The sequence below is a fragment of the Monopterus albus genome, unplaced genomic scaffold (assembly GCF_001952655.1).
Source record: "Monopterus albus unplaced genomic scaffold, M_albus_1.0 scaffold27.1, whole genome shotgun sequence".
Taxonomy (NCBI): domain Eukaryota; kingdom Metazoa; phylum Chordata; class Actinopteri; order Synbranchiformes; family Synbranchidae; genus Monopterus; species Monopterus albus.
The window spans coordinates 1,741,080-1,768,041 of NW_018127907.1; the positions used below are offsets into that span (position 1 = coordinate 1,741,080).

General features: G+C 41.7%; 3 protein-coding genes across 8 annotated transcripts; 2 read left to right on the forward strand and 1 right to left on the reverse strand.

Moving 5' to 3' along the window:
* Positions 1–9,601, forward strand: syvn1 (synovial apoptosis inhibitor 1, synoviolin). Of its 2 annotated transcripts, XM_020595391.1 has the most exons (17): positions 1–211; positions 424–438; positions 2,927–3,069; positions 3,209–3,301; positions 3,445–3,597; positions 3,901–3,949; positions 4,398–4,501; positions 5,189–5,315; positions 5,426–5,525; positions 5,673–5,738; positions 6,073–6,189; positions 6,382–6,539; positions 6,783–6,920; positions 7,281–7,421; positions 7,948–8,131; positions 8,444–8,559; positions 8,663–9,601. In XM_020595391.1, the coding sequence occupies exons 3-17, from the start codon at positions 2,938–2,940 to the stop codon at positions 8,869–8,871; spliced, it is 1,887 nt and encodes a 628-aa protein (XP_020451047.1). In that variant the 5' UTR covers positions 1–211; positions 424–438; positions 2,927–2,937; the 3' UTR covers positions 8,872–9,601. The 2 variants fall into 2 exon arrangements, with proteins under 2 accessions (XP_020451047.1, XP_020451046.1); XM_020595390.1 differs by lacking the exon at positions 424–438 and having other exon boundaries at positions 8,663–9,600.
* On the reverse strand, positions 9,264–18,084 carry gpr137 (G protein-coupled receptor 137). 3 transcript variants are annotated; one of them, XM_020595393.1, is made up of 9 exons: positions 17,886–18,084; positions 16,297–16,440; positions 14,482–14,932; positions 14,121–14,170; positions 13,736–13,973; positions 13,011–13,160; positions 12,720–12,845; positions 12,502–12,608; positions 9,264–11,644 (listed from the first exon to the last, which is right to left on the reverse strand). In XM_020595393.1, the coding sequence occupies exons 3-9, from the start codon at positions 14,860–14,862 to the stop codon at positions 11,548–11,550; spliced, it is 1,149 nt and encodes a 382-aa protein (XP_020451049.1). In that variant the 5' UTR covers positions 14,863–14,932; positions 16,297–16,440; positions 17,886–18,084; the 3' UTR covers positions 9,264–11,547. The 3 variants fall into 3 exon arrangements, with proteins under 3 accessions (XP_020451049.1, XP_020451050.1, XP_020451048.1); XM_020595394.1 differs by lacking the exon at positions 17,886–18,084 and adding an exon at positions 16,728–16,818; XM_020595392.1 differs by lacking the exon at positions 17,886–18,084 and adding an exon at positions 16,531–16,633.
* pld7 (phospholipase D family, member 7) lies at positions 16,965–26,827 on the forward strand. 3 transcript variants are annotated; one of them, XM_020595388.1, is made up of 12 exons: positions 16,965–17,284; positions 17,792–17,887; positions 19,992–20,942; positions 21,106–21,293; positions 21,714–21,894; positions 21,988–22,102; positions 22,304–22,431; positions 23,171–23,374; positions 23,816–23,955; positions 24,471–24,636; positions 24,732–24,831; positions 26,160–26,827. In XM_020595388.1, the coding sequence occupies exons 1-12, from the start codon at positions 17,162–17,164 to the stop codon at positions 26,360–26,362; spliced, it is 2,595 nt and encodes an 864-aa protein (XP_020451044.1). In that variant the 5' UTR covers positions 16,965–17,161; the 3' UTR covers positions 26,363–26,827. The 3 variants fall into 3 exon arrangements, with proteins under 3 accessions (XP_020451044.1, XP_020451043.1, XP_020451045.1); XM_020595387.1 differs by having other exon boundaries at positions 16,967–17,284; positions 21,103–21,293; XM_020595389.1 differs by lacking the exon at positions 16,965–17,284 and adding an exon at positions 17,307–17,591 and having other exon boundaries at positions 21,103–21,293.
* The last annotated feature ends 135 nt before the right edge of the window (positions 26,828–26,962 follow it).

A 26,962-nucleotide genomic window follows, 5' to 3' on the forward strand; every position in this document is an offset into this window, starting at 1 on the left:
TATTACCTTAACAGCCGGATGTGAGGTGGCTCCTAGGAGCAAGCCAAAGATAAACACGTAGCCTGAGGAGTGGGGGTAAGGATAATATACGTTACAGAGAGGCTGCTGTTTAAACGAAGAAATGGAGTAGTTAAGAACAGTAACATTCTAGCAGGCAAGGAATCATCCGTTATATTAACCAAGGAGCAATTCTTCCGCAGACAACGAGTCGGTAAGTACCGCAGAGTACTGACAGTTGTATGTTACCAGCTAGCTAGCTAACATTAGCTAACACTAGCTAACTAATCAAAAAAAATTTATAGTTAGCTAGTTGCCCTCTGAAGTAAAATAATAACCTTACTAATACAGCAAATAGTTATTAAGGCAGTTTTCAGAGCTATATAGCTATGTAACATTTGCTAACTAAAGTTTCTTTCTTCATAGGAAAGCTGTCACAAGGTTTGTCGGATTTATTATACTTAATTTTTACCATATTAGCTTTGGTGTTAGCCTACTAAGTTAGCTAAAAGAACTACATCTTCACCAAGAAAAATTATTTTGGTGTTTACTTTATTATGCACGGGCATAAGAGTGGCAAATTTATTATATCACTTTCATTATTAGAAATATAGCATAAGAGAGTGAGGCGATAGCTGCAGTAGTGGAAGTGTATACAGCTAGACAACTTTACTGCTTAGCATCTCGCAGTACATTTTAATAATTGAACAGTGTGGTTAATGTAAAATGTTTGAAGACATCCTTGCACTTCTTGTACTATACTACTTTAAAAGTCAAGACCAAAATAAAGATGCAAATTCCCACAAAAACCACTTATCTGTCAAGATCAAAGATTTTTATTGTCAATTCACTATATGTGCAAGACATACAGAAAATCGAAATACCGTTTCTCTCTCTCACCTAGTATTGAATGCCATACCATTTAGGAAACCAAAATAGTAGAGTAAAAAAAGAATAAGAAAACTAAATCAAAGTGATTCGGATAAAACTAAACAGCACAGGGGGAATGTACTGGGTTTGTGCAAAACAGCAGAGGTAGTCTTTTTTATGTTCTGTGGTGGGTCACTGTCCTTTATTTTATTAGCTGAAGGCTCATTAGGATTAGCATTTCTTTTTCAAGAGTAACCTGGCAAAGAGCGCAGCAAAGGCACTGTAATGGTAGTAGACACAAACAATACAAATAAGTATAACTGATGCTATAAACACAACATCCAGTTGTTATGTAATTAAAGTTAGATGCATAAGCAAGTACAACTTTAAAAGAGATTAACAGCCACTTTGGCCAAAAGTCTGTTTTTGCATTTTTTTTAAAATTGACTTAAATTACCCTGGAACACTCAATTCTGATAGTTTCAGGTTTTTCTGTACATTATTTCAGGAAGAAGGAGCAGTGTATTTAAAAACTTTTTTTTGCCTAACTGTTGTGACTCTGGGGACCAACATTTGTAAAATACTGGGTGAGAGTAGGCCATTTTGATTTAGGTATTTACATATGTATGTACATAAATAAGAGGAAGCCAGCCCAAGGAGAGCTTTATATATAAAAATCAACCACTGCGAACGTCGGCGGACATACAGAGATGGCCATTTAACAGAAGCACACACAACTGTATACAGTATCCAGCTTCTTTAGGTATTTGTCTGGTGCATTTGTAAAAAGCAAATTGCTGCAATCAAAAAAGGGTAAAGTTTTCAAAATCAAGTGGAAAAAGAAACAGAATTTGTTCCCAAAGAAAAACTTGGGCTTAGTGGCAAGGCTTTCAGTATGTGGTTTGAAAGACAGGTTCTTCAGGTACTTCCCATTTAGCACCGAACACATCACCTTGTTCTGAATTGCATTGCTCCCACTGGGGCCTGTCATTTGTCTTGAAAAATACTGCTTTGTATTAGTGAGGTTTCCACATGTTTAGTTAAATTTGCAGTATATGTGATACTAACATACTTGGAAGCAATGCATTGGCCAGGGGCCAAACAGTGTCATTCTTGAAAATACCAACTTATACTGGTGAGATGCACATTTATCAAGATTCAGCTAGTAGTGCTTGAAACATTTTCTGATTAACAAAGATATGAAGATATCTGTTGTCCTCCCCTTGATGCATTATCATCTATCTATCAATCTATCTGAACCATTTCATTTATATAGTTTAAGATCACAAAATAACCAGTTGTTGGTACAGAAATTCTTGGCTTCAAAATGAAGTACTGATCATTTGTATTTATGTAAGGGAATATCTGATACTTGTATATAACAGATTTTATGGAAATGGCCCAAATAATGTGTCAAAACTGACCTTGATAGTTTGAATGCCTTTCACTTAGTTATTTTATAACCTACTTTTCAGAAAGTAGTGACATAAATGGAAAATATAAGAACCTTTAGCTGACTGCGGTTGGATTCTAAACACATGAAAACCCTAACGTATTTTGTGTGTGTCACCTCTCTGCACTTTCTGACAAGATCTGAAGGAGAGAAGGGCTTTTTCAGCCCTATTATAGCAAGCAGACACTATGCAAACAGCAGAACAGACACAGATCAGTGTGGGTGCATTCTAATACTCTGTAAACCCCAGAAATATGTTTTAACCTCCAAAAGGGTTACACTTGATGGGGTGTAGGATACCATTTATTAATTGAGAAAGAGCATGCACATGATGCTGTGGAATTGTTTTTCAAAAAGCTGTTTATTAATGACCACAGTGTTTGCAAAGCTGTTATTGCATGATGACTGACAGATTTTCAAACCTTTGTGACCATATAAATGTAAACTTGAACATAGTGAAGATAAGTCGCCAAATAATTTCTTTCCTGGAAAGAGCTGCCATTTATTTGCACGTTGCTGCGCTGTATCAGTCAGCATTCTCATCCAACAGCTGTCTTCTTTTTTTTTTAATCCCTTCATCTGTTTTCTTTTCCACTGTATCTGTAGCTGAGTCCAAAATGGTGCGAACAGCCTTGGTGACTGCCACCAGTCTGACGCTGACTGGGGCTGTGGTGGCACACGCCTACTTCCTCAAACACCAGTTCTACCCAACTGTGGTCTACCTCACCAAGAGCAGCCCCAGCATGGCGGTAAGAGCAGTGCATCCATTATTATTTGAATGTTTTTACCCATATTAATATCTTTAAATTAGATCATGTTTCTTCAGCGGCAGTATCAGTGACATTGTGACAAATCATCTTTTCATTTCTGTTCTGTTTCTGGAACCAGGTATTGTACATCCAGGCCTTTGTTCTGGTGTTTCTGCTGGGAAAGTTCATGAGGAAGGTCTTTTTTGGGCAGCTAAGGGCTGCAGAGTTGGAGGTAGAGTTTTGCTTATGTTTATTACTGACCTCACACACATTCACTTTAGTATTTAATACTTGGCCTCTGTTGTAAATGACAACAGTGAAGTCAGTCAGTCTGTTATTTTATGTGCAGTGACTGTCATCCCTCTCTTCCATCAGCACCTCATCGAGCGCTCCTGGTACGCGGTGACCGAGACGTGCCTGGCATTCACTGTGTTCAGGGATGATTTCTCCCCTCGCTTTGTCGCCCTCTTCACCCTCCTGCTCTTCCTTAAGTGCTTCCACTGGCTGGCTGAGGACAGGGTGGACTTTGTGAGTGATAACAGAGAATCAACTTCATCTTAAACATTAATCTGCTGTACACAATACATTGTTGGAAGGTAGAAAGGAAACATGAGACAGATGACTTGTGGCTAAAACTGCGTATGAGAGCTGAATAACCATTGTTTCACATTTTGTAGCTGATAATTCAGTTAGTTGTAGTATAAAGAGCCGTTACTGTGCTGTGAATCAGAGGTATCAAGTAAGACTGTTTGAGTAAGTGAAACATTTTCCTTGGCTGCTGACATGTATATAATGTTTAATTCTGTGCTTTTACAACTTTTTCTTTGCCAGATGGAACGGAGTCCAAACATATCCTGGGTTTTTCACATGAGAGTATTATGTAAGTACATGGTGTCTGGCCCTTCTGATATGATTCCTTCAGCCCTTCTGTACTGGCATTTTTTACGTTTAATCTTTACTTCTCTCTTTCATTTCCATTTATTATACTTTTGAAACAAGTTTTTTAGCTAAATGAAACTGGATGCAAATCATTTGGTTGCACAGGAGGCCAGGTGCAGCGCTGTTTAACAGGGCTCCATAGCAGAACGTCACAATGACATGAACAAACGATTTTCTAAATGTTGCTGTAAAATCCATTCTTCAGCCGCAAACACCAACCAGTCTAAGAGGTCCTTTATGACGTACAGCTCCGTGAATTTAAATTAGGACAGATAAATATTTTGTGCAGAATCATGTACTTTTTCTGCATTTCTATGGAGCCTCTGCATGTAATGCAGGTAGTGCATCCTCACTTAGAAGTGGTTTTTTATGTGCTTTATTTCCTGCAGCTCTCATGGGACTGCTGGCTGTCCTGGACTTCCTATTTGTCAACCATGCCTGTCACAGCATCATTACCAGAGGAGCCTCAGTCCAGCTTGTTTTTGGATTTGAGGTTTGTCCACATAGACCAATTAAATTTGAGTAAATATTTAACTCAAATTTAATCCTTTCTTTTCTTTTATCTCTCGTTTTTGTTGAGAGTTCCCCTCCACCTTTGCTGAAGCTCACATTTAGTTACTCGGTTGATCTATGTCACAGGAATGGTAAACTGATTGAACAATGAACAAATTAAATTGTCTTTCTCGTTGAGTATCATTGTCAGGGTCCCCTAGATCAGGGGTTTTCAACCAGTGGTCCATGGCCCCCAGACTTTGCAAGTGGACTGTGACCACACATCCAATAATGTACTTTCATTGAACAAATCAATTTCATATATTGATTATTGTTTGTAATTAATCAAATTCATGCAAATGTATACATTTTGAAAAGTCAAGGTGACTTTCAGGTTTAAAAATAATGAGGTGTTAGCTGGGGAGGACAAAACTATAGAGACACCTCTAAATATAATGTAGTCCAGTACAACACCACCTTTAACTATGACCTCAATGATAAGCATATAATTGAATGTATACATTTATGACAATTTCACCAAAAACAAAATTTTGAGCTTCATAAACACAGATGTTAAGATGGGTTGCACTGAATTGTGAGCCATTAGGTGTCCCTAATAAAGTGGCCGGTGAGTATAGAGAGGTGAAAGTCTCTTTTAAATAAGGTTTCCTCTCTGTGTGCTCCTCAGTATGCCATCCTGCTGACCATGGTGCTGACAACCTTCATCAAATATGTTCTGCATACTATTGACCTGCAGAGTGAGAATCCCTGGGACAATAAGGCGGTGTATATGCTCTACACTGAGCTCTTCACAGGTTCTGTTCAATACTGTGATGCTGGAATTTACTTTATTCTCTATACTGTTTTGCTTTGCAGTAAAAGACCAAATGGTTGCAGCCATATTAAAACACTGTTTAAATTTCAGGTTTCATCAAAGTGCTCTTGTACATTGCGTTTATGACCATCATGATAAAGGTCCACACCTTCCCGTTGTTTGCCATCCGGCCCATGTACCTGGCCATGAGGTGAGCACCTCTGTGATTCTGTGCTTGTGGGATGGCCAGAAGCTAGATTTTAGTACTGAATACGCTTTTGGAAAACATGGAATATCATTTTAAATCACGTAATATTTTTGACATTTTAAGTTTTGCATTGTTTGGTCTCCCCTCCAGGCAGTTCAAGAAAGCTGTAACAGATGCTATAATGTCTCGCAGGGCCATCCGCAACATGAATACGCTGTGAGTCATGTAATATAGGTCATCGTTATTTCTCAGTGTGTGTTCCGTATTAACTTGCAGTTGTAAGAAAAAGTAATGGCACAGGTGTAATTTCCTGGTTTTCTGCATAAATTGGTCATAAAATGTGATTTGATCTTTACCAAAGACACAAATCAACAGTTTTTTATTTTTAAACCCATATCATTTTTCTGACTATGCATCAGTATACAGCATTTTAGGTGTGCATATTTTTCTTGTCTGTAAGCTGAACCTTCACAGTAGGAATAATGTTATCTTTAGTTAAGGATATTTGCAAGAAGACAATACATGTAATGCATAATAAATTTTCCCTCAGCTATCCTGACGCTACTCCTGAAGACCTGCAGGCTTCTGACAACGTCTGCATCATCTGCCGGGAGGAAATGGTCACTGGAGCCAAGAAACTACCTTGTAATCACATTTTCCACTCCAGGTATGTCCTGTGGTCTACAGTTTGACAGTGTGGTCAGCATGTACAGTAACTCATGTTAAACACACTTACTGTTTTTGAACAGGAAACAAGCCTGCGTTGCAAATTAATTATGACTTAAAACAAAAGCCTTTGGTATTGCAGTGTGTGTAAAGGTTTGCTCTCTGTTGTGTTACCTTATTTTTCTCCACACAGCTGCCTGCGGTCCTGGTTCCAGAGACAGCAGACCTGTCCTACATGTCGCATGGATGTCCTCCGAGCATCTAATAACAATCAGACTCCAGCTCCAGCCCAGGTCCCACCCCCTGCACCTGCAGCCCCTGCCAACGCTGCCCCAGCCCCACCTGCTAATGGTGAGTCAAAACCGGTACAAATGAATACAGCCTCCATGTTCCTGCTGCTGTCAGCACTGTGTGAAGCCTATCCACACCCATGTTACTAGTGGCACAGAACGTCTGTCATGTGGGTGCCAGAGCAGAACAACATTTCAGGACCTGAGAATAGTACTGTGGGGACATTTAGGTTTTCTGTGTAGAAAGTGTCAATACATATGTGGACCATTTTAACGATCAGTGTGTCTTCTGGTTCCTCTCCAGTGCTACCAGCCTTTCCCCCTGGCATCTTCCCCTTCTGGGGTCCTTTCCCTGCAGTGCCTCCACCAGCTGCCGCAGCAGCTGCAGCTCCTGCTGCTGCAGATGCTCCACAAAGCAGCACAGAGGCCACACAGACAGCTGGTAAGGAGACCATACTATCTCATCAGTTCTTACCAACAAAGATCATTACGATTCTATGAATGCAAAATAGAACGGCTGTCCTAAGCTTCCATCCACTGACTTAGAATGGTTGTGACAGCATCAGCAGCTCAGTGTGGGTGTTCGTGTGACTGTCATTCCCTTGACTCAGGTTAAGGATGTAATGGCAGCATCCTGTTTTGACTTCAGGTTGAACACCACAAATCAGGACTACAGCACTGTGGGACTCTAGTGTTAATGCAGATTTATTGACATGCTATTTTGCATCTCAAACCATTTTTGTAATTACTGTGTGAGGGCTTAGTATTGTCCCAGGTCATCAGTGTTGTGTGTTTTTATCAGGTACTAGCCAACCCACCACGTCTACTGCCAATGGCACTACAGCAGCTGCTGCTCCAGGACCAGCGATCCCAGGCTTCCCCTTCCCACCTCCTCCCTTCCCCACTGCACCATGGCTGGCCATGCCACCACCTCCTCCCTTTGGTAAGCACTGATCTTTTTTTCATAAGCTCTGCATTGTTACCAAGTGCTTGTGATTGGCATGCACTCTGAAGCTGAATTTCCCTGTCACTTATTGACACTCTCTACAAGTGATGATAAAATGCAGTGATCACTCAGTTAACCTCGTCCACCTTTCTCGCTCTAACGAGATGGTTGTTATGTCACTTTGCTGCAAAAATAGAAATATTAAAAAATGTGCAGACTTAGCCGCTCGTGGATGAGTCATAATAATGTTGCCTTACTTGTTCTGTCAGACTTTGTTTGACGAAGCGCTGAACATGACTGGTCACACTGTGTGACAGTCACTGGTATCTCCCACTAGATGTGCAACACTTGATCTCTCACAGTGGATCATTTCTGTTCAGCTGTCAAGAGTGCCATTCAATCATTTGTGGAAAAATGACTTAACTCTTGAGGTCACTTGAAACAGTTTGTAATGTTGAGTCTCGGTCTTAGTCAGCATGTCGGTGGTGTTATGGTCAAGTTCATTTTATCTTCTCTTGTCCAGTGTCGTCGATGCCGCCTCCTCCTCCCTCTCTGTCCCGGCTGTCTGAGGAGGAGCTCAGGGACCTGGAGGCCGATGGCCGGCGGGGCCTTGAGGCCAGGCTCCAGTGTCTCCAAAACATCCACACCTTGCTCGATGCTGCCATGCTCAACATTCACCACTACCTTAGCACCATCGCCACACTCGCGTAACTAAACCTCACAGTCTTTCTTGTGTCAAATAAAAGTCTGAATAATTCAGCTAGTTCTGTATTTTTTGGATTACTTATCTCATAAATGTGTTGCCTCTTCTAAAAGTTAATTGAATGTGTCAAGCTGTTGTTGAACTTAATATTTACTTTCTGTGAAAACTCAAGTAATAAAATGCAGACGGCCACATTATCTGTATGATTCAGTCTTAAGCATACACAGCAAATGAATTCGTAACCACTGAGTTTCTCCAGAAAATGCCATTTTCAGATGAATGCTTCATTCTGCTTCTGCTGCTGTTTCCTCCACAGTCCTCCTCGGACTCAGGGCAGCGCTGGAGAAGCCAGTGGCACAAACCACACTGCATCATCAGTGGCTCCTGGCAGTAGCACAGAGAGTCCCAACCAGGAGAGGGACTCATCCAGCTGTAAGGAAGCTGACGGCTCACCTAGGGTGGACACTATGAAGCCAACCAAGGCAATTAAATCAAGAACCCCGGACTCTGACTTCCTGTTTTTTTCTGTTTGCAGGTGATCAAGTGAGCGCAGCCACAGTCTCCTCTCAGCCAGCGGACTCCACTACTTCTGCCTCAGACACAGAAAGAAAAGAAAAGATGAATGAAGGTGTGTTGGAGGACGATGACGGAGAGCCGAATGCTGCTGAACTGAGGCGCCGCCGCCTCCGCAAGCTGGAAACGGCAACATCATCAGCGTCATCATCACCCCCTCCAGACAACTGATCCATGTATCCTGACTCAGATGTATCACTCTGGGCCAGCAGGAACTCTGGACAGGGATACTCTAGTGACATATGGTCACTTTTGTTCTTCATTGCCTCTCGCCTTCCAACAGCTCAGGTTCCTAACTGAGTGGAGTTGGACTCAGGCTGCGGGGAGATACAGTGATCTGCTTATCTGGATTGTATCTGTTAGAAAGCAATAGCATGACATGTTTTTTTCATCACCTTTTCCCACACAGACTCAATACTGCAGTAAGAGCACTGCAGGTGTTTCTGAGTTTAATCAGATGGAAGCTGAATTCTCATTTCAAGCTCAGATTTGTCGTCAGAGATGTAAAGCGACTGTGCTTGGACTTGTGCTACTTTTACTGTCAGTGATGTTTTTGTTTTTTTTTTTTTTTCTGATTCCACTTTCTGCAGTATGAAGATGGTTCCATTCACCACATCAACATGTTACCCAGCAGCCAGGTCAGAGTCTGAACCAGCGGATTCAAATTAAGGGAAACTAATCGACTTCTTTAGCTTTGTGTCCTTTAACACACATCACTCTTCTGTTGCCTGGTTTCTCCACCTGCTGCTAGTGTAGATGCTGTAACATAATGATTTATTTGAATATGTACATACTGTATAAAGAGTTTTAATAGGATGATCTGTACATAATGCAGAATAAAGTGTTTGACTGAAATGGTGCAACTACACCTGTTGGTGAAAGCTCAGATCCAAAACACAAACACTCCCAGTTGGTCAATACCACTGTACTGAAAATTATAAGCTGTGCTTTGTGGCATTCTCTCTGTTTTTACTTTCTTTTGATCACCCAGTTAATATGTATGAGGGAGCAGTTAACTCTTACACCTTAGAAATACAACACCTGTTTCAAAGTGTCAACAAATGAAAACAGGCTAAATTGTAGAGTATAAAATCTTGTTCTGTTGAGATGAGTGTATTAATCAAACAGGACAAACTCATCACAAGGTCCATTTAGTAGCCGTCCTGGAGCTTTGGCTTTGAGAGTTTGTCAATATTGTATCTGATCCCTCTTGTTAAACCAACATGAACAAGTCCTCCAAGTTCTCAGATGAATTTAATTGCCTCGATCAACCCTGGTTCCAACCAGGTAAAGGTTCATATTAAAGAGTTTTTCCCATGTTATATTAACTATAATTGATTTCACAACAAACATTTTTCATTCCTGGATAGATGTGTGTTGATACTTATACACATTCAGTATTAATCTATTACTGTCAACACAGTTTTCAGTTTGTTTGACTGAGCTGTGTTCACCAGATTAGAACCAAATTACATTGTTTCCCAGAAGCTTCCAAAGAAATAATATGGAAATCACAGTCATAGCATAAAGCCTAACCAATGATGCAGTGAGAGGAAAAAGAAAATCAGATATTAATGGAAACTGGCTGAATGGGAGATGGGAGGAACATTTAAAGAGCTAACACACATGCCTTGTTGGTATATACTGTATGTTTTGTGGTAAATGGGCTAAAACATGTAAAGGATAATAGGATAAGGATAATCACCTTTATTGGCCAAGTATGTTACACACAAGGAATTTGTTTCCGGTACAGAACCGAGGCAGCCATCTGCAGTGCCAACTCAACTCATGGCTCTAACCAACGGGGACAATGGGGGGGATTCAGTGTTTTGCCCAAGGACACTTTGACATGTGGACGGCAAGCACAGAGATTCAAACCTTCTGGGAGGGAGACGACTGCTCTACCCACCGCACTGTCGCCTCCCCCACTGATGTTGATGCTGCACATGTCCAAGAGAGATTTTCTGCTTGGCAACAGTCTGAATAGATTCCTTCAGTTTTTATTAGTCGTTTACATAGTGCATGTCAGCCATGTGGCAAAGGGGAAGCCACAGGTGAGTGACACACTAAGCCTCTTTCCAATAAAGCCATAAATAAGAAAAACATTTGATTATTAGCTGCAATTAAAGTTAGAACTGTAGTTAAAAAAATAAATTAAACTTCTATGAAAATATAGTAATGCAGTAAGAGAATAAGAACCAAAATCAACAAATGCCACATATAAACAAACACAATACAGCTGACCTTAAAGAGAATGCAAATGAAAACACAAAAGCATCTGCAGCAAAGTATGGATCTAGATCTAGATTGGAGTTGTAATTATTTATAAAGGTGTCAAGAGACTACTGAAGTTAAAGAAACGAAACAAAAAATGCCAAAGCAAACAACTGGTCATTTGTATTTTCAGCCTGTTTCCTATACATGGATAACAATGTAAGAGAATACTTAGTTTGAATATCAAAACACTGCAAATTACTCTCGTCACTGCCTGGTACCAATGCTGCCACTTACAGTAGGAACTACGCTACATTACATGTATTCTTTATTAAGGAATGTTAACAAAGATAAATGTGCCATTTTTGGGAATTGTAAACACTAGCTGACCTCGTCTCAGATTGATCTTAATAAGGAGCGATTCCCAACATTTTTGTTCCATTTGAGCTAAAAAAGTTTAATTATATTCTCTGTTCAGAAACTACAAGGTGCATAGTCACTCTCTGGTGATGATTTCCTGAGAATTCTGTGCAAAAGCTGCTCACACAGGGAGGTCCAACTGGCTGGTAGCTGTGTGTATTTTATTCTTGTGATGAAAAATACCAAAACCCTGATCATGGTCAGGAGTCAGGATCAGTTCCGGGGAGTGGAGTAGAATGAGTGGTGCTGGAGGTTCTGGTCTAGAGGGTTGCTGGCAAACAGGAGAGGAGCGCTCTCTGCTCCATACCAGCTGAAATAGCAAGAGGAAGAAGAGCAAAAGATTACAGCTGTGCCTGCTGCGTTTGAGGAATCTGGTAAGGTCAATTTCAGTTGCTTATTTTGTTATACTACACAGCCTTATGCTGGTTTACTGTTTACTTGCCCCATGCATGGGGATATGTACATGCACATTGAGAACCGATGTACCAGAGTCAAATTCCTCATGTGTCCGACACACCTGGCCAATAAAGCAGATTTCTGATTCTGATTACTAGAAAGTGGTACACCAATAAACACTTCTAGTGTCTGAGATTGAATGTCCATACCTTTATTAATTTGCCCATTACTTATTAAGGCCTGAAAATTATGACTCGTATTTCAAAACCTGCATGGCTTCTCCTGCAGGGCAATTTTATTTATTTTCTCATTTAATTGATTACTCAATCATTCTTTAAAATGTCAGAAAATTGATCTTTGGGTGAGATCTTCAAATATCTTGCTTTGTCCCACATAACTAAACATATTCATTTTCCAAATACATCAAAATTAGAGCTGAAACAACTGATCAGTTACGTAACAGAAGAGTAATAATCTGCAACAGTTCTGATACCCTTTCCTAAAGCAAAAAGTCACAGGATCCATTGTTTGTAATGTGGTTTTCTACCATAGTAAACTGAAAACCATTGGCTTTTTGACTTTTGATCAGACAAAACGTGATTCAAACATGCCGGCTTCAGTTCTATGATATAATGACCAAATCATTACTTAATTGATTACACTGCAGAAGCTGGAACTATGAATGTTTGGCATTTTTAGAAGCCAGTTAATCAAACATAGTTGATCATTTCAGCTCTACCTGCGAGTCTGATGTGTTTGTACTGGCAGTACCTTGACTGAGGATGAGAACTGCGTATCCATGGAACAGGTGCGTCCTCATCGTTGACTTGAGGGTCGTCAAAGAAATATGGACGAGGTAGGACCCGGCTGCTGCTGGTCTGTGAAAATCAAATTTAAAAAAAAGACAGTGTCCTCTGTCATCTTTCATTTTTAAATATCTTTGTTTAGTTGACATGTACATTACATTTTCTATTAGATGCACCAACTACCTCCTGAGTAGGCCGACGAACCCTGAAAATGAGGATGAGCAGGCTGGTTGGAAGCAGCTCCCATATGAAGAGGATGGCACCAAAGACCAGGTAGCCCCTATCACCCAGTTCATTACGCAGGTCAGCCTAAAAACAAACACACCCCTTGTTATCTAGTGGTGTACTGGTTCTTTTTTTAGTGGCTGTTCTGAGATATGAAAATACAGACAAGCATTACTGCCTGACCTGGGCTGAACACTGATTTACACTGGCTAATCAAAGTGTGTGTGAACCTGAACCATAGATGATTACCTGGTCGGACACGTTGTACCAATCGAAGTTGAACGACTCCACCTGGTGGCTCTGGGACAGAAAGAGGACTGTAAGGTTGTAACAGGCTCGGCTGGCAAACAACAAGATCACTGCTGTTGCCAGTGCTGCTGTGCGGCACACTGTGGTCCCCTGGTCAGGTAGGAGAGGCACAGTTAGTCTGGAGCACCATCAGAATATCACAGGAGGGTAAGAAGTGGGTTATGTTTAAAGGCACTCTAAAGTTGGGGGCTCACAAGACTCATATTTATAAAAGACTGGTCAAAACAGATGTGGGTAACATGGTGGCATGGTAGTTAGCGCTGTTGCCTCACAGCGAGAAGGTTGTGGGTTCGCGACCTTTCTATGCACTAATAGGAATTTTAGGCCCTAGTATAAGCAAAAGGGTTGATCCTACAGCTTCCATGAATTAACCCTGCACTATCTCGCATTAGATCATCCCTGTCTGATAAACACACTTTGAGTTTCCCTAAGGCAGTTCTGTTATAAATGTATAGTCTCCAAGTACAAGTTAAGATAACCCTGATGATGTCATAGCGATGTCATCTAGGTCATTTTCTCAGATTTGACAAAGCTCCTCCAGAGCCATAGTAGACATGAGAAGTAAACAAATTTTGTTGCATAAAAATCAGAGGGCTGCTTCTTTAACTTATGCTTATTACTGCATTTTCATATTCCAACAGACCAGGGACTGAAGCTCAACGCACCTTGCTGATCAGGTAGGGGCTAGTGGAGTGCGAATAGCGGGTCAGGAGCAACAATGAAGCAGCCAGTAACACTGCATCAAAGATGAACAGTATGTCATTGCATAGCACTCGAACCAGGACCAGATTCCAGGTCCACTTCCCTGACCCACTGCGGCCCCGGTCCCCAAGAGCCGCGCACATGATGTTGATAGTGAGGAAGAAGGCACTCAGTGCACCATATACACACCGGCACAGCCACCTGGGAAGGACATGGAAGCCAGAGTGACAAATGAACTCACAGGTGTTTCTTGGTGAGAGTCAGGGCTCAGAACAAAAGCCTGATTCAGTATTATTCTCCACACAAGCAGGGTCCTGTTCTACATGTTTACAGCAGAGTGCAACTTACAGTCTTCTGTCCCCTTCTGAGCTGTAAGTCTCCCTCACTTTGAGTAACACCTGTGGTGCAAGAGATAAGTAAGCAACATAGTACACAGGAACATTAGACCCTGGGAATGAAACTGAAAGCAAAAGAAATGCTACATGTGCCATTTGTTTTCAGTCTAAAGTCACAAGGTTTAATTTAACAGTTCGAAAGGAATTCCCCTGCTCAAAGATTATGTAAACACCTTGATACTCAAGTAACTGACATGAAGTCCTTTTATCATTACAGTCATGACAGACCAAGTCTTTTTACAATCATTCAATCAATATGTCCCATCAACATGACAACAGATGTATTGTATATTTAAGAAATACAGTAGTCTTACCTGAGTAAAATACAGGTTAATAAGGCTGAGCGTGAAGAACTGCAGACACACAGGGAAGCAGTAGAGCAGCCAGTAGAGTGCAACAGGTAGGTGGTTGGCTTGCAGGGCATCGCAGAAGTAAAAGGAGAACAGGGTGGTGCGCAGGGCAGCCCAGAGCAGGCAGAGGAACAGAAATACACTCTGATAGCTCCATCTTTTGTGTCTGTAAAGGAAGAGAAGCCAGAGCTGGACGTACACCACCAGGAAGAGTCCAGCGTACAGAGCGGTGTAGAGGATGGTGAAGCCAAGCTGCACCGACGGGGCCACAGCCGGACGGAGGGGAGCTAGGGGAGGAGGAGTGGAGGAGTTGGAAGGAGTGGAAGCTGCGACTGGAGTTTCCATTGCGGTATGACTAACTGTCCATCATCACAGAGCTGCTCCTGTCAGCCTGAGGGGGCTTTACATGGGAGACCTGAAAACATGAAACACAGTCACAGAGGTAAACACAGGTTGGGCTGCAAAGAGGAAAGAATGATACTGTGGAAACTTTAATAAGCTCAAATGATCAATGAATGACAATGAGCTAATATACCTTCTTTTGTTTGGGTATTTAATTTACTGATTTAGCAATGACATTTCTATTCGTTTCAGCTGAATTTGCAGACTCTCATGCCGCTTGTGCTACATGTGATTGTTGTAAACCAACATGTCTTCTTATGAAAAAAGTAATTAGAATAATTAAAAATTAAAACTGAGCTGCTGTTATTAGTCTTGTTAGTGATTAGCCAACTGACAAAATTAAAGAACTGTGTGTTGTTTCAAGTGGAAAACAAAATGTACTCTTTTTCCACTATTGGATTTGAAGTTTTTCTTCGACATGAAAGTGGAATGATTTTATTTCCTGGTGAATTCTTGGGTATTTCCAGTGGTGGAAGAAATACTGTGATTGTTTACTCAAGTAAAAACGGCAATGCCACAGTGTACAAGTACTCTGGTACAGGTGGTAAAGGTGGAGCTAATTAAACTACCTTATGTACTCATCATTTGAATTACTGCTGGGTGGTTTGTTAATTTTCCCCTAGGGATCAATAAACTCTTATTATTATACTGTATTTTGTATAGTTAATCTGATTCTGAAAGTAACTATTAGCTAAAGTTTTCCAATAAATGTAATAACAGAATAAAAAGTTCAGTTTTTGCCTCCAAATGTAGTGAAGTCAAAGTTTGAAGTAGCAGAAAATTAAAATACCTGAGTAAAGTACAGATACCTCAAAATTTTACTTAAGTACAGTACTTGAGTAAATGTAGTTAGTTTCTACCTCTGAGTATTTCATAACACACACTGGGAGACAGATATACAACTTGTTTACCATAAATGACACTGTGACTACGATATCACATTACCAAGTCGACCATTATTCTGACAATACAACAGTTCACACCACTTACAGGGGTGGATGACTTTAATATAACTATTCAGTACAACAGCACACACATTCAGATTTTCGACAAAAAGTAAATATTTCAAAATTCTAATTCAGTACTATAACGCTATTCGGTAGACTTTGATATTATTATACTGTACTGGTGTTCGGGACCCCTGGTACTGTAACGCTATAGCTCAGTAACCTTTGAAACTCATGTCACTGCTTTGGTCTTAGAAACACAAACAACCTACCGTGATGCATTCAGGGCTACTCGTCGTTCAAATAACGTTAACCTAGTTAACTAACGTGACTATCAACTATTTCGTACAGTCGCTCATTTATGCATTGCTTATTCAAAATAACAACAGGTCTAAAAGTTGTTAGTTATAATTTAATGATAACAACACACCTTAGTTTGAAGTTGAAGTTGACGATGATGATGATGATGATGATTCCTTGTTTCCGTATTGTGTTCTTCTCCTTAGCGTCTTCTTCCTATGTTTATTGGCGGTTTGCAAGCCAATTTAAGGCGCATTACTGCCACCTGCTGGCACTGGGGTGTGGAACAATAATAGAGCCGAAGGAATTAGAAAAAAGGTTCTTAGAACTGCATAAACTACTAAATCCTATCCAAAATACCTACCAAATAAGTAATAACAATTGTATATGCTGTCTTACAGTTGCTGCCCAAAAGACTCTGTAGTGATGTATTAATAATCTTTTTTTCCATTAACGCTATCACTCCAGCACGTTGCTCATTATAAGCACTGCATATGAACAAGACATGCTCTACAGTCTCCACCTGACTATAATGTGGACAAAGACCTGTAGGGTGTTTACCTATTTTGTACAGAGTATAATTTAAACTTGTGTGACCTATTCCCAAACGGGTTACTACACTTTCCGCTTAGCGTCTTCTTCTTCTCCTCCTCGTTTGGTACGGCAGTTGATGGGCGGAGCCAACATTTGATTCCAACCACCACCAATCAGCGATTGAAGGAAATCGCGGTTTCTTCAATTCGTTGTTTACTTATTTTGAGACAGACGGCACATTCAAATAACATTATCTATTCATGTTGATTATAGGTCACACAGAATGGTGTTTTCATAACTGTAGCAGTTGTTCAATGCAGATTTTATTTACCACATCTCGCAATATTCGGTTTCCATAGTGGAGTGTCATTACATCTGCAGACAAACGTGACTGTTCTGCGCGCTCGATCCGTCCGTTAATCTCGTGTCAGGACGGTGCTGCATTATTAAAGCGGTCCGAGATGGCGATGGTACTACGATCCAGAAAATCCATTCACCGCAGGCAGGCAATGCCCGACACAACACCCGTAGGACAAAGAAGAAAATCAACCCGCCTCCGCAGGAAAACTCACGTTACGTACGAGGTGGGTATTTTTAATACTCAACTTTTCCGCCTCCTCTTCCTCCACTACTGAAAACTTGAGCGGGCCACGTAGCTGCCTGGCTAACGTCAACAGCAGCCACAGTAGCTGGCTAACCCGAGAAAAATACTAAAAGAGGCTCTATACCAGCACCGGCCTGCCTCAAACTATCAAACATTTAATGTTAACTTATGTAAGTGCTGCTTATCTGGTTAGTGTAACGTTAGGTATTATTAAAAGCTAGCGTTAAGGAAAATTACACCGTGAGTGTGAACCCCTGCGTCCAGCCAGAACTTATTACGGCACAATGGTAAGTCTGTTTTCACGACCACGGTGTTTCTGTCAATAAAACTGTAACACGCTTGTCTTTTGTGTTATCTTTTGTTTTAGTTACTTTTGCAATAGGTTTAATTAATGCAGCCGGCAGATAACGTTACGTCTCACGCGAATGCATATCTAGTGCTACTAGTGCTTATTAACTTTAAATATAACCGGTGTGGTTTGTGACAGGAGTTGGATAAGTCAGACTCGGACTCTACCCTGAGCCAAGTGATGGAGATACATGAGAGGCCGCTGCCCGAGCTGGATGACGAGGCAGACCTACCGGTAAGATCTAATTCTCCTTGCTGCAAACCTAGACTAACACACCGATTTCCGCTAGACGTTGTTTTGTATATGCGGAAAAAGCAAAGCAATCTATGAAGCCTGGGTGTGGCACAGGGGCTATTGCAGCTCCGTGTTTAGAGGAGAAATAATGCGCCGTGCGTGGAGCAGCATATCATCACCACCCGGAAATATTGAAAGTCTACCGCGGAAGTGTCATAATCTAATAAGCATGGGAGTTAATCAGGTTCTTATAACGGGAAAGCTCAACCAGTACTGTCAAAATAAATGTTTATAATAATATTTTTTATAATAGTTTATAAAGTGTGTTAATTATACCAACAGAAATTATTTTCAACAGCTTGAAAGTTCTTTAAAATTATATCAGTATTTATCTTCAGTAATTTCAGTCTATCACTAAGAAAGCAAGCCATTTGTGTCTGAAAATGACAATGTATGGACGCTCTATAACGTCTTGGCTGTGATCCTGATGATCTTAAAGATGTGTTGCTCAGACAACAGCTCCAGATAAATTTTAAATCAGCTTTGAAGAACTAAAACATCATGGATTCATGTGAAAACATCAAAGAAATTAATCTGAATAGTTCAGGTATCCACATAAAAAGAATGGGGCCCAGGGCTCTGTGGGGGCCATGCCGTCTGTTGCAGGACTCCTTGTTCTTCTTGTTGTGGAAGATCTTTATTGTCATGCTGCAGAACGAATTGGGGACTGATCAGATGGTTCCTTGATGGTACTGTGTGATGGATAAGAATGTAAACATATAAAGTGCTTAAGATGTTTGCACAGTATTGTATGTCATAACTGATAAAACAATATTAGGCATAAAATCAGGGTCAAACATACAGCACATCCTTTTACATATTCATATAATGGAAATCCTTTTTGCATATCTGCTCAAATCATTGTCCTCTTAATGATGAATCTGACAGTATTAGTCTGTTAATAAATCATTCATTTATCTATAAATAATCACATTCATGAGAAAATGTCAGAAAGTGCTTCATTATTATAAAAGCTGACATATCAGACAGAGACAGTGTTCAAGTCGCATTACATCACATTAATTCGTCTGCTTCACCTGCAAAAGGTCCTGTTAAGTGTATATGATGGGCATAGTTCTTATAAATAAAATTTGAGGAATCAGTATAAAAAATGTTTGTTGTGTGTTTCGGAAAACAAGGCTACTGGCTGATATACAGTACCGATATCCTATATCAGTTGGGATTAAGTGGCCTTTTTACATCTGATATTACATTGTGACCGACAGGTCGCAGGAAAGTACAGGCGTTACTAATAACATTAATGATGACTCTGTTCTACTCAAGTGTCCCAGTGAGCCATAACATTTCCTACTATGACATGTCAAAATGTCCTCTGGGAGAAAGGCCTATAGTTAAGTGACTAAACAAGCACCAAATGCTACTTGGTGATGGAATTCCATCTTAGTCTTTGTTATCTACAAACACATTGGTGACAAGATTACAATGCATTTCGTGGTCAGAATAATTCAGCATCCCCTAGAAAAGAGCAGCGGAAAAAAACATCCTGGGTCCTTGTGTTGGAACAGAAATGCGGTTGCGATGGGAATCAGTGTATTTCTGAAAGTTAACAACGCAATTGAATGTTAATAACTGAATGAATGTACAGCTGGCATTAGAATGAAAGTTGAATGACGCCATAGCCATGGGAACACTCGTGTCAAATTGATAAACAAATATTGACATCCGTATCCACGTGTTAAATAGGAGGCTATGCTGAGGTAACCAGGTAGGCTCTAGCTCATCTGAATAGGTGCAGCTATTGTAGTTCCAGCAGTGCTACGGCAGCCTCTCAAGGTAATATGCAGTGCTATAGTGGTGGCGTTAACAAGTCTCAAGACAAGGCGCAAAACACTAGAGGTTATTGAGTTGAATAATGTCTGGTGATATTTAACGGTTAGAATTGTTTAAGCGTATTTCAGTTGTTACATGCATCTAAGACTATTATCATGCAGCTATTCAGAGTCACTGCTGAGAGAGGTGCCACAGACATTTTTATCCACATAAAAGATGTGTGTCTTTTCTAACTGTCTTCTGTCTTCCTCAGGAACTGAAGCATTGTAGTGTTGTACTGGACCATCTAAGAGTTGATGACAAGGCTGCAAATAAAGAGCTTGAGGAAAAAGAAGACATGAATCGCAAAGGTGGGAAACCCTTATCCCGGATTCCTACTTTCCATAAGCGACCAGCCAGTGCCACCCAGAGCACGGAGCTGCCTGTCCCCAGAAAAGATACTCCTGTCCATGTAGCTCAGCCTCTTGAGAAGGCTAGTAGTGGAAGTGCAGAGTCTTTGAAGTCCAAACCGGCTGATGTCAGAGAAACGGCGCTCACCCTTCCTTCAATTCGAGTCCCCAGGATCAGCTCTGAAGCCCCCTCTTCGTTCAGCAGCATAGAACATGATACCACGAAACCTCAGAGCACCCTAATTACAGCACCCAAAAGCCGAAGTTTGCCTGAGTCTCTTATGACTGCAAGCCCCAGGCCGGCCCTCAGACCAGAGCAAGGGACAGAGCAGCATTTACCAGAGCAAGACAAGAGCAAAACCTCAGAAACAGAAGCTGTTTCCACACCAGACACCCCTGTAAGCACCCTTCCACATCAGGCACCTCTCAGACAGAAGCCCCTGGAAGACACAGCAGAAAAGGATGAGGTCGACATTATAAGCAAGCATTCCTTCGCAGCCCCTGGAGATACTGAAAAGTCTGAGGAGATCGCCCGCACCCAAGTAGATGCTATTATGGATGAAGAGCCACCGTGGCAGATGGAGCCAACAAACACACTTCAATTAAAAGACAGTAGATCGTCATCAGATGATGAATGTGAAGAGGATTCAGCAGGTGAAATGTCTGAGGGTCATGATTCAGAGCAGGTCGAGGATCATCATAAGTCCCATTTAAGCAAGTCAGAGATCTCAGATGTTGCAGAGAGAATGGATGAACCCAGCTCCCCTGCAGCACCAGAGAAGACTACTAAAGCCAGATCGCCCAAGTCAACTAAGGTGACATTGAGTTTACTCTTTCCTTGCTGCTTTAACCTAAGTCAGAATTTCACCACACCCTGCAGCTTTGGTGTGCAACACAGTCCTAAGCTGTTACTTTTGTTAAAGTTAAGATCAGAATTTTATCCAAAAAATTAAAAGTCCCTCTTCTGTCATTCAGCAGAGCTCTGGATGCTCCAGTTTTGTCTTCTGCTGCTTGCTGCCCACCACCTTGCTGCTTCTAGGAGGGCTCACTCAGCATGTTTGGCACTATGGGCTTCCCACATCTGTAGCTCAGCTCACAGCTCAGCTGGAACTGCACTGGTTGGAGGGCTTTGGCTTAGCACAGGAGCCCTGCAGCACCGATTGTCGGTAAGGAATGCCAATAAAGTGTCAGTCTTTCTGACCTGTTTTGTTCTTTGCAGTGGTCAGCTGTAACAAAAATAAGTATATGTGATATACATCTTATCAAGACTAATAAAACGTTCTGAAAGCATAATTCAAAATAAATAAATTGCCACAGATCTTTAAAGCCATATGCCAGACATTCCCAGCCATATCCACTTTTTGAGTTTGACATTACTTTGAATATTTCAAAACACAGGTACATCTGCTTTGTGACTGAAGTTAATCAACATTACTGACACACAGCTGACTCAAGTTGAATACACCAGACGTAGTGTGTCTGTTGCCTTCAGGAAGCCGCTATAAGAGAAACCAAATTTGAAACTTGAACTGTCGAATGTGGTGTGCAAATTGTTGCTACTGCTTGAGTCCCCTGTCCTTGTTCAGAGTTCACCTGGTGGAGAGCATCCCTGTGGATATCTACCCGTCCTCTCCCTCATCTAGACCGAGCATCGCAGACAGCTGGCTGCATCTGCTGGACAAGGCCAATCGCTCCGTCCACATTGCCGCTTTCTACTTCACACTACGAGGCAGCGATTTGGAACTCGCTGACTCCACTGACTCTCAGGTTTGTTCAGTGGCATGCCCCAGTCTCGCAATGTAGCACGATGGTGACTGAACCAAATCCCTTTCTTAAACTTTTGCTGTGTTTGTTTTGCAGGGAAGAAAGGTCTTTGAGCACCTGAAGCAGCTTGAATCCAAAGGCGTGAATCTCCAGATTGCCGTCAATGCCCCTCAGACCTCAAGCCAAGACACAGAAGAACTGGCTGCAACGGGTACAGCATCGTTTGACAGTTTTAAAGCACATCCTCACAGATAGACCCCGTTGGCCTACACGTCAGGAATAGATGCATTTCTCTGGGATTTAAAACCTAGTACAAAATGTGACTGCTGTATCCCGATAAAGCTGAACTGGGATTTCAGTGTGTGAAAGGTTGAGACCGTTTGAATTGATCCCTTATTATGTGTTTTTCCAGGTGCAGAAGTCCGAGAGATAGATCTCAATGCTGTAACTGGGGGCATCGTCCACACTAAGCTGTGGGTGGTGGATCAAAAGCACTTCTACTTGGGCAGCGCCAACATGGACTGGCGCTCTCTAAGTCAGGTAAAACACAGAGGACACTGTGCATTTTCAACTGAACCTGCATTATTCACTGCACAGCTTCTGAGTGCACTCACTATGACTTTTCACATTAGGACAAACAGCTACATTACTGTTTTTACTATTTGTAGAAGTGATGTCCCAAGCAGCCAAACTCAGCCTGATGGTGCTTAGCGAATCAGTGCACGAAAAGAGAACGGTCTGGAAAAGGCCTCTCGAGCCTGTCACTGTAGTAACCATGATTTCTACCATTTAATGCAGTTTCTCCATATTTTTCTTCCATAACCAAAAGACCGAGGGCTGACAGCGCCAGTGCCATTTGCAACTTCTTCAGATATATTCTTAGAAGTAGCCGTACGCTGTTTGTGGTGCACGAGAGCTGCTTTGTTTACAGTTTGTATATCTGCAGTCCTGTGTCTTCAAATGCCAATTTTTTGGTACAGGTGAAGGCGATATGAGGCTATGCTTCGTTGCCGCTAGTGATGTCAGCTTGGTGCGTCTGTGCCCTTAGCAGATGAAAGCTTCTCCAAGGTCGGCTGTTTGAAATAACTACTTGTAGTTCGAAAAACCACTTATAACCTTCACAACCTCCACTAGGCGGCAGGCAGGCTAATTTATGAGCTGTATTTTGACAGCACAGGGTAGAGAAGCTGGATTAATAACAGAAGCACTATAGGCAGCAGAGTGGGGGGGGGTCGACCGACTTAGAGTCAACACATCCTGTGGTCTTTTTCAAACCAAGGTGAAGGAGGTGGGTCTGTCAGTGGAGGACTGCAGCTGTCTGGCTCAGGACGCCTATCGTATCTTTGGTGTGTACTGGAGCATCGGCGGTGGGAACAACGGTTCCCTGCCCCCATACTGGCCTTCTCGGCTCTCTGCCCTGTCCAGTTCCCAGAATCCCCTACACCTGAAGTTTAATGGAGTACCTGCTCAAGTCTACCTCTCTGTAAGTCTGTCACAGTTCTATAGGGATCATTCAATGTCCAGTACCACACTTATGTTTTCAAAGACTGGTTGGTGTTACCACCACTTCCTTTGTATGTAATGATTTCAGATGAGTTAAGAAGTTTATGATCAGGTTTTCCTCAGGTCTCATAATGTATTATAATATCTGATAATGAAAATATCAGGGGCTTAAAACATCCCATTCCAGGCATTAATTTCCTCCCAAATGTCATAAAATGGTGGTTTCCTCCTTGTCTTCTGTTGCAGCTTTTTGAAAAGTTCACCCAGTGTATCAACTTAGTATCTTATCATTTTAAGGATTTCTAGGCAGGCCCACCAGAGGACAGTTGCCACATTTTTGATAAGACGAGGGCTGTAAAGGACTCCTCTTCCCGCCTGTTCCCATGACCCTCATTACTTTTTCTGTATGCATTTCCTACAGAGCGCCCCTCCACAAATCTCAGCCCGTGGCCGCTCTGACGACCTTTCCACCATCTTGTCTGTCATCAGCGATGCCCAGAAATTCATTTACATCTCTGTCATGGACTACCTTCCTCTGTCTCAGTACACTGAACCACTGAGGTACACTCCCCTCACAAAGATCCACCAGTATTTATTACAACACTGTTAAAAAAAAAGGTAGTGCAATGAGATGACAGATGTTATCTAAGTCACTTGATCAGATCCCTGTATTACTGAAAAAAGTGATGCAATGTTAACCAGTCACAACAGTGATGGGATGGCCTAGCAGCTTTTCAAAAAAATGAGGTTTACCTCTGACTGGAGGCTTCTTAAATGAAATGCTAGAAACTTGTTAAACTGGCAGCGAGCCAGTCAGCATGAAGTCCAGCTGAGATGTGCCTGGCCACGTCCAAAGCGTACTGTTTTGAGACTCTCTCTGACATGTAGACTACGCTGTAGACTGTAAAATATAAATACAGAAAATGTGTCCTCTGTATCTGCTTCCTTTTCATTAGAGCACATAGTCTTTTCTTTTTCTGCCCACAAGCACCACAGGCACAGTATTGACAGTACTGATCTGCCTTCCGAAAAGCTTTGCCTGCTGAGCTCAGTCTGCATTGTGGTGTCACACTCAGGTTCTGGCCCGCCATCGACTCGGCTCTGCGTGCCGCAGCTTGCACCAAAGGGGTGCAGGTCAGACTGATGGTTAGCTGCTGGGAGCACTCGCCTGCCTCCATGTTCACCTTCCTGCAGTCACTGCTGGTGCTCAACAGGCCTCCGCTGAGATGTGCCATTGACGTGGTGAGTTGGAAGACTTCCTGTCCTTCATGGCTAAAGAGGACTCACAGAACTGTGATCTGTCACCGAACTTCTGTTGTTTTTTTGTCTCTGTGCAGAAAATCTTTACAGTGCCTTCAACGGCAGAGCAGATGAAGATCCCCTTTGCACGAGTCAATCACGCCAAGTACATGGTTACAGACAGAGTGGTCTACATAGGTACCCTCAAACATGAGTATCAACTGTTACAGACTGAGATGGAATACAACTAAAGAACTATACTTAAGTGTTGAAGTATTTTGACTTCAGTGAAGTGTTTCCATTTTATGCCACTTTATACTTCTGTTCCACTAGAGTTCTGGGCAAATATTATACTTTTACTCTGCTACAGTTTTAGGTACTAGTTATTTTGCAAATTATTTTTCATACCAAACATATATTTAATTTCTAAAACATTATCCATTGGGGCAGCACAATGGCGCTGTGGTTAGTCCCATGGTTAGTGCCATTGCCTCACAGCAAGAAGGTTCCTGGTTTGAGCCCCGGCCAACCCAGGGCCTTTCTGTGCGGTATTTGCATGTTCTCCCTGTCCCTGCGTGGGTTCTCTCCGAGTACTCCAGCTTCCTCCCAAAGACATGCAGCTTAGGTTGCCTGGCGACTCTAAATTGCCCATAGGAGTGTGAGTGTAGGTGTTTGTCTACATATCAGCCCTGTGACAGACTGACAACCTGTCCAGGGTGTACCACGCCTCTGGCCCAGCTGGGAAAGGCTCCAGCCCCCTGTGGCCCTATTCAGGAATAAGCAGTATAGATAATGGATGGATGGAGCATTATCCCTTTTCTTCAGAGAAGGAAAAAAAAATCGCCCTCATTTAATTTTGTTATCCTTTAAATCTGATTTTATTATATAAAAAAGTGAGGAAAAGTGTACGGAGAATGTTACAGCTCTTTCCAGAGCAAGTCAGTTTGTTTTCAGAAGTCACATTTTTATACAGTTAATTTAAATTAGTTCAGTGGGTAGAGCAGTCGTCTCCCAACCGGAGGGTTGGAGGTTCGAATCAAGGTGCCTGCAGTCCAAATGTCAAAGTGCCACTTTGGGCAAGACACTGAACCCCCAAGTTGCCCCCGATGGTTAGAGCCATTGGTGTGAGTTGGTGCCGCAGATGGCTGCCTCGGTTCTGTACCGGAAACAATTTCCTTGTGTGTAACATACTTGGCCAAATAAAGGTGATTATATTATATTATTATATTCTTGCTCCACTGCAAAATAAGATTCAATTGTATTCATAATCACTTACAATATAAATCACACTGGCTAGATTATTGATTATACCATTTCACAGTAAGAGGAAATTCCTCCCCACCGTGAGGAAAGTCTTGACCACTGTTAGACACACCTCAGCATCTAGCTATTTAAGATTTAGCTGATTATTTTCCTGGATGAGACCCATGTGGTGGTAAGAGTGTACATCTCACCTAGATCTTAGATGTTAATCTTGCCAATTTGTGTGACTATCATGCAGTCTGATAAACATGTCGTGTCCACAGGGACGTCCAACTGGTCCGAGAACTACTTCACGCAGACTGCTGGTGTGGGCTTGGTGGTAAACCAGACGGGATCAGAGGTTGGAAAAGGCCAGCAGACTCTGCAGAGCCAAGCAGAGGAGCTCTTCCTCGGAGACTGGAGGTCCCAGCATGCCAGAGCGCTCCCTGCAGACAACGTGGACATCTGCCCTCTAAGCCACCACTGACGGTTTACTGCTCAATAAAGCATGTTGCCTTGCAGATGAGTATCTTACTTGCACTTGAACTATATTTTACTTGTGCAAAAATCAATCAGCTTGCTGTGCTGTGTGAATAAACAGTTTGCTTTGTGGCTGTTTCCTGATAGCTGCCTTTTTCTGTATATAATTGCACTGTTGTATAGTTTGAGAATTATTATTTTTTTTACTCTGCTTTCTTACATGAGTTGAGGCATGTGAGAACATGCTTTGTACAGTTTATTTTATGCCTGGAGCAATATGTATATTTTCCCTAAAAATATTGATGCCAAGCTTTAAACAGTCTTGTGCAGGAAATCAAACCTTTCCAAAAGATGTGTACGCCATGGCCATGTTTACACTGCAGGCATCTTTTGTTTGCAGTAAATGTCAATGTTCTATTTAATCTTCCAATGTACTGTTTCAGTACAAATAAAGCCTGCTCGCTAGTTGTGATCTTTGAGTGCTTCTTGGAGACGCTGCTAATTTGTTGAAATAATAGTCATGTTTTTAAGATTTGCTTAAATCTTAAATATTAACATGGAGGTATGTTGGTAGGATTCATGTAAAAAAAAAAACAAAAAAAAAATA